Raw genomic sequence first — 7,386 nt, 5'->3', positions numbered from 1 at the left:
CGGCCGGCACGCAGAGCGATCGGCCCCTGCCCGGCCCAGGGAGGCACCCGCCGGCTGCGAGGTGCGAGAAGGCCCGACCCAGACGTCACACCGCTGCCTGAGCAGCAGCTTCTCGTCGCCCAAGAGGCCGAAGTCTCCTCCGCTGAAGCGTCGCAGTTTAAAAAAGCAAACCCAAGCCCTAACGAGGTAGCGGTCTGCATATCATGGCAGGCTTAGCCTGCACCCGAGCCGCTTCTTCCGTCGACAGTTTGAGTAACTCTACACAGCTCCAAAAGAACAAATTCGGTTAAACCTCTGCAGTGGGACCTGGGCTAGAGCCACGTTCCTGGTACACAGCAATAAAATCCCACCCCACCTGTACTGCAACCGGGGTACCGACACACACACCTCCTGCCACCTTCTGGGAGACACCAAAAACCCCAGAGCGAACACTACGAAGGACTATGGTGCTGTCTTAGCCAACAAAATTTACGACAGGAGACTCTTGTATACATTAGTCTTTATAACAATAATGAACATTTGTATACATTCGATTTTTATCAGAAGACTGTTTGTTTTTCCCAGCTTTATTTCTAGGAAGGGTTTTTAGGCTTTTTTGTTTAGTGCTCTTCTTTAACGGGGTTGCTTTTTCACCAACAAATGAATCATTAGAGCACTTGTTTTTTAATGTGGTATTAACTCTGTCCTTAGGAGCACGAGACTGAGATGGACTTTTCTGTGGTGCTTTCCACTTCTCTCCACAGCGCTTCACTCGTACCTTTCTTCCCATCAGAAGGGAGTCATTGAGTTTCAGAGCAAGATGTACAGCATCCGTATTCTACAAGAACAGACGTTCAGTTTAAAAGCAGCATTACTTCCAGTCAATTGCTTTCAAATAAAAAGTTGCCTGCCTTTAATTTTTGTAAGCAAGATTTTACAACAGTTTGAGCGCTCTTTATTCTATTTATTGAATGACACAACATCTCTGCTCAGAAACACCAGCCCACATAGCCCCATGCATCGAGGCACAGATCGTTGAAAATGGGCTGTAAAACAGCTTACGCAAGAGGTGAAAGACAGAGGCAGGAGAAACTGGGGGGGAAAGGCATTGGGCTGCAGGAAATAAACTAAGGAAGATGAGGCTGGGAGACTGTCACAAGAAAGCAAGCTGCACTGAATCCAAAACAGAGAGCCAGTAAGCAAACCAGCTGCCGGAAAGAATTCCACTCGTATTTTGACACAGAAGAAATAGGAGACCACTGCAGTTACACCAAGCAAACCTGTCTGTCCCTCCTATAAGTCTTTCCCTTACAGTTCATTTCTTTCACCCCAATGTTTTACAACCTTTGTTTACATACAACCTAAAATAGTTTGCTTTGTATCTGCTTCCACAGAACTGGTCTTCCAAGCCACTTTTAACATACACAACGTCATACACAAATCCAAAAAAATTACTAAAAGGAAAAAAAATATTAAAAGGGCATAAAGGCAAATCCCAATTCAGATTTTGCAGAATTCCCAGTGTCCCAAAGCATGCTGTTCATACATACCTCAAACAGAACGTAGCCAAAGCCTTTACCCAAGCCGGTGTTTCTGTCTCTCACAATTCGCACTGCTACTACACCTCCACAGACAATAAAGTGTTCTCGCACAGCATCGTCACTGATGTCTGCAGACAAGCACAACGAAACAGATGCCTCTTCAGCCAGACACACAGCTTTAGAAGCCTGGCCCAAATCCAGATATTTTATATTTACCAATTCAGGTACACAACCATATACATTTAAATATATATAGCAACATGTAAATATATATAGATACACAAATATCAGTGGTTCAGAAAAATTCCAGCAAGTTAACAATGCAGACTTCATAAAGGGCTACTTACTTTGACAGTTACCAATTCTCTAGCTTTGAAGAGCACGACATAAATCACAAAGAACCACCAAGGCAGAGAGAGAAATAAATTTTTCAAATAATTTCATTTATGGTTTGAACACAGTGGAAATTAAGATTTGTGCTACATTTCTGTAGCTCCTTCTTATGCCAGAATCTAAGAATTAATGCTGATGATAATGAGCGCGAGCTGGCAGTTCTTGAAGTCTAATGCTCATCAAGCGAGTGGTGAATTTTAGCTGAATGGGGGAAAAGGGATTTACCATTTCCAACCACAGTTGCTATGCGATTATTCCGATAATGGCCAGATGCGTGAGGCTTTCTCAGTCTCATGCCTACATGAGCAGACAAGTGTGATGTACCAATACAAAAATACAGGTTATTCTCTTTTCTGTATAGGTATGCTTCATACTACAGTAAATGCTTTACACAGATGGAATCTTATCTCTGCTAAGGGGAGGGGATGAATTTAATAGTACAGGTTTATAGAATCATAGAATCATTTGGTTGGAAAAGACAAGATCATCAGGCCCAGACGTGCCTATCCCCTACTAAACCATGTTCCTAAGCACCACATTTACACATCTTTTAAATACCTCCAGGGGTGGGGACTTGACCACTTCCCTGGGCAGCCCGTTCCAATGCCTGACAACCCTTTCAGTGAAGAATTTTTTCCTAATATCCAATCTAAACCTCCCCTGATATAACTTGAGACCATTTCCTTTCGTCCTATCACTTGTTCCTTGGGAGAAGAGACTGACACCCACCTTGCTACAACCTCCTGTCAGGCAGTTGTAGAGGGCAATACAGTCTCCAATCAGCCTCCTTCTCCAGGCTGAACAACCCCAGATCCCTCAGGGAAATTATATAAGAATGTTTAATTACAGCAAGGGGCTTAGATGCACTGAGAAAGGTTCAAGCTGCTGAAGTCATTTTCAGAGCACTGAAAATATCCAACCTGTTTTCTTCTGCAGGATGCACAGAGGAACATACAGTATAGACACAAGCTCACCACAATCAGCTTTGTCACCCATCCAGATTTTCAGACAGATCAAGTTTTAGGCTGAAGACTAAAGCCTGTTTGTTTCAGCATTACTGTCAGTAGTCCACAGTACCGGCTCTGTGTCAGGCCTTTCACCCTGTATCATGCACCCACAGGTGAGATGCTCATCCCAAGCATCCCGACTCCATTAACACCCCCATACAGACCACACCTGATGGCAATCCCTTTGTCTTCTCTCCAGTCTACTCAGATGCAGCTGAACATTCATCAAGCATGGACCTCAACTACCCAGTAAGCACCTCTGCACTATGAACAACAGATTGCTGACTGCTGCCTGGACAGAGTCACTCACCCTGTGGCTCACACCACCATCAAAATGAGAAGCCATTGCTGCGTGTCACTTGGAAGTAGTTCACAAGCAGGTACCAGTACACATTTAACAGTTTAGAAAGCTATGGCCTATGCAGTTTAGTAGTATTTATTTAAAAAAAAATAAAACATCAAGCAACAACAAGAACAAAAAGCGCTGGCAGTTCTAGTTACAATAAAGAAAACAATCTGCAGAACTTTCCAGAAACTTACAATCCCTGTAGGTGTTTCAATTAAGAAAACTGCTATTTGAAAAATTAATTCCAGCAAAATATATTTAGCTACCTTAACATGCTACCCTAAATAACAATAAATAAAAAACCCTAAAGTCAACATATGCCTTAGATGCTAACGATACATAACAATCCACTGGAGACTTACCGTATGAGAGATTTCCCAAGAATACAGATCGTTTATTGTCATGCTAAAGAAAATAAGAGATACAAGACAGTACATTTTTTGTTACAAAAGAAAAAAGCAACAAAAAACCCACAGAAGAGGGGTTTTCTAGTCGCACATCTTACTTACCGAACTCATTTTTGATGCAATGTCAACTCTGATGTGAAATCCACTAGCAATTTCTTTTCCATTTCTTTTGTAGCCAAAAGCAAAAAGTTTTAAAACCAAAATGAGTAAGTGTTCCTTAATTTGCAATGTCACTGCATAGCATTATTCCAAAAGCAAATTTACTTTAAGTTTGAAAAAACATTTTATTGTGATTAAAGCAAAAGAGAGGAGGTAGTTTATCTTTTAACACTTTGTCAATCCACCTCTTCAACAGGGAATGAGGAACAAAAACTGAGACTTACTCTTTTAGAGCCTTAATGGCATCGCATTCTTCCTTAAATACAACATAAGCATTGACGAACTTCGCATTAGGGTGCACTTTATGCCTGGAACATGAAAAAGACACATGTTGTTTAAATAACTCTGATGGTGTGCAGTGCACAAACACCTCTTGTTAAACCCATTTATGCCTCCTCCTATTCTGTGCACAGTAACAACTTTATTTCTCTTGAAAGGTCATGCTAGCCCCTTATGTCCAAGGGAGTCTCACTGTACATCTTATACAGTCTATACCTGCACCCTGATCAAGCTTCCTCAACTTATAAATATATCCAAAGGAATTAAGGACTATTAGCCTCTTCCTCCTTCCTAAAACATAGGAAATGCAGCCCAAGATAATGAATTACTTACAAGTATACCAGGCACATAATTACATTTTACTTGTCAAGAAATCTTATGCACACACAAAGGTAATTAAAAAAGTCAAAAAAACACAAAATAAAAAAATTAATATAGTCAAATAGGTAACAACCAACACTTAAAAACTATTTTTGACTTGAAAAATAAAGCACAAAATTCACAGAGGAACCTACTTTATTGCTGCTATCTTTTTGGATAAAGTATCTTCTGCTGGAACCTGTAAGATAAAAAGAGCTTTAGTTAAGTAGGCCTAGCATTAATTTATCTCAAGTATTTGTTTTTGAAGGCAAAGAAGAATTCGGACAGGTACCATTCCCTCCCAAAGCAATGTAGCCAGTACAGTGAGCAAATGATGCAACTGGCTATTCCTAGAAATGATACAGAAAGACCTCAGAATTACGACAGCTTGCTTTGACTTCATCTGTCGCGTTTCCTGAGTTTCAGGACTGTTATCTTCAACTATTTTACAGAGCACACTGATTTACAATCCCTGTGTCTTTGCGACTATGATTTAAAAACAGGTAGGTAACCCCTTAGCTAAGTGAGCAATAATAAAAGCATTCTTCTTACAGAGAAAATACAGCTCCGACAGTATGAGCTGCTGCTGCAGGAAGAGTAAAATGTGGTGAAAGGAAAGGTGCGTCTGTGGTGCCTCTGTGGTAAAACCTCCAATGGCAAAAAATACACATCCAAACCCGCTTCTGAACTAATGAATACCACCTTTTAAGACCAGAAACATAATTTGGTTACACAACATTAGAGGAATTAACCTACCAAAGACCGGAATCGAATGGATTTTATTTGTCCATACTCTTTAAAAAGAGATTTCAGGATCTAAAGAGAAGATATTAAAAATATTCAATTTTTTTTTACACTATTTTCATTTTACTTATACAAGGTCCTTTAAAGGGCTACTAAAAATATGCAAGTAATTTGTAACTGTTCCTGTGTTTCTTGTGGCAGCTTCTTATTCTACAGATTGCCAAAACTGAATTCATACCACTTACTATGGAGAAAAGTATAAACTTTGCACAGTTTATGCAACAATCCGAAGTATTATTTGCATTCAAAGTTAGAAGCAGTCTCTAGCTTTGTGACTGTAGTTCTCATGAAGTAATTTTTCACTGAGAGAGTAACTAATTCTACTAAAGAAAGAGCAACTGCATCCACCACTGTAAAAAGCCTAACTGTGGCAAAACAAAAGAGATTGCCTCTAATGGTTTCTGATAACAAGTGTTATTTCCTACTTTCCCCAAAAGCAATTTTAGTCACAAGTACGTGTGATTTCTCAGCTGGAAACATCCCCTCAAACTAAGGACTGCTGTAATTCTTTTCACTCCTTTAGCTGACAGAATCCACTCACGTACCTGAGCAGTACAGCTGACAGGCAAGTTTCCAACAAACACTGTTCTTCTGTTTACCATTTCATCAGCCACCTTCTTTTTCTTGTGTTGTTCCACAGCAGTGCCTGTATCTGAATTAGCAATACTTTTGGTGATGGCATGAGAAGCTCCTTTTTTTTCCTTTGCTTTGGTTTGAATCGATTTTTTCTCCTCCTCTTCGTCTGCCCGCTCCAAAACGCTCTCTCTTGTCAGAAAGAGACAAGCAAATTATAACTGATTGCAAGAAAATCCAGGGCTCTTGAGGTCAAAGAACTGAAGCCTCCAAGATAAATATTTAAATTACATTTTAAATTAGGTTCAACATAAAATTTCAAATGTTATTTTGGCTTATCGTGTGTTAAACAAGCCTATCTGACCATTCTGTAATAGGGAAAACTACTTGCTGTCCCCAGGACATCGCATTTGCCATGTAGTAGGTGTAATAAAGAATTCAGAATTAAATCATTCGATATCCTCTAAAATTGAAGGGGAGGAAAGAATTCATCTTTGCACACTACAAATAAGGACACATTTGATTCTTCCCAGTATCCACAACACTCACAACAGACAATCCTGTGAGATCCATCTGTGCACTAACAAATCTCTACCTACCCAAACTTGCCAGTAACAGCATGAACAACCAGCAGACCTGGAAAAGCCTCTGGAAGACTATCGACGCCAACACAGCAACCAAAAGTTTCATAGGCACGGCAGGTGCAACCACGCAGAGGGTGGGAGAGAGGACACGGCATTAGCCTCAAGCCCCAAGCAAGCAAGCAAACTGAACTTCACCGCTCAGAGCCTAGCTTCGTGCCTGCCCCAACAGCATCTTGACTCAACCCTGAGTACTGAAGGGAACAGGACGCATAACAGCGTGGCTCTGTGTCACAGCAGAGAGTGAGGGCGCTGGGGACAGCAAATGCCGCCCAGCACCTTCCTGCGGCTGAATCCGCCTCTGCTCCCGCAGCTGACAGGCTGCTGGGTGAAGCCAGCTACAGTTAGAAAGCCTCACCCCATGCCAGAGAGAACTTCTTTGTCTAAAGCTACGGCCTTTAGACCTGCTAGCTCTCCAACTGGGGATGTGCACTTTGTGGAACTAGAACTTCAAGAAGTTGGAAGTTTTTACTACCTTCTGGGACAAACTACAGAAAATTTTAACCATATTCTTAAAAATAATCTTCTTAAACACAAGGTTCAAGATGAAAAGTAGAACAGAACTTTATTATTTCACTGAACTCATAATCTTATCATTAATCTCGACGTTGGTTCTTTAATCTGGCTATAAAGAGGTATCACCTGCTCACCTGTTTGCCATTTTTTCCTCTGCTTTTGAAAGTTCCTTCTTTCTGTCTGTCTTTGGTTTTTTAGGAGGTTCTTGCACGGCAGACAAGCTCTGGTCTTCCGATGCTTTCTCCACTATTTCTGTATGCTTTCTTTTCTTATTTTTCTTAAAAAAAAAATTGTAAGAAATTAACTTGAAAAAACCCCAAATGCTAGAGGCCCCCTACAATTATTTCCTAGGTTGCCATTAATTCGGCACACCGGCAACCG

At 40.8% G+C, this 7,386-nt stretch overlaps 1 protein-coding gene across 1 annotated transcript; it reads right to left on the bottom strand.

Annotated features, from left to right (window-relative positions):
* Positions 1–493: 493 nt before the first annotated feature.
* Positions 494–6,587, bottom strand: RBM34 (RNA binding motif protein 34). Its single transcript, XM_035899686.1, has 9 exons — positions 6,448–6,587; positions 5,821–6,040; positions 5,228–5,287; positions 4,627–4,670; positions 4,057–4,140; positions 3,776–3,839; positions 3,629–3,671; positions 1,530–1,648; positions 494–817 (listed from the first exon to the last, which is right to left on the bottom strand). Exons 1-9 carry the CDS (start codon positions 6,585–6,587, stop codon positions 494–496), a joined length of 1,098 nt encoding a protein of 365 aa, XP_035755579.1.
* Positions 6,588–7,386: the final 799 nt, after the last annotated feature.

This window comes from Egretta garzetta, unplaced genomic scaffold, assembly GCF_000687185.1.
Source record: "Egretta garzetta isolate BGI_Z169 unplaced genomic scaffold, ASM68718v1 scaffold118, whole genome shotgun sequence".
Lineage (NCBI taxonomy): Eukaryota > Metazoa > Chordata > Aves > Pelecaniformes > Ardeidae > Egretta > Egretta garzetta.
This window is presented reverse-complemented; position numbering and strand designations above follow the sequence as displayed.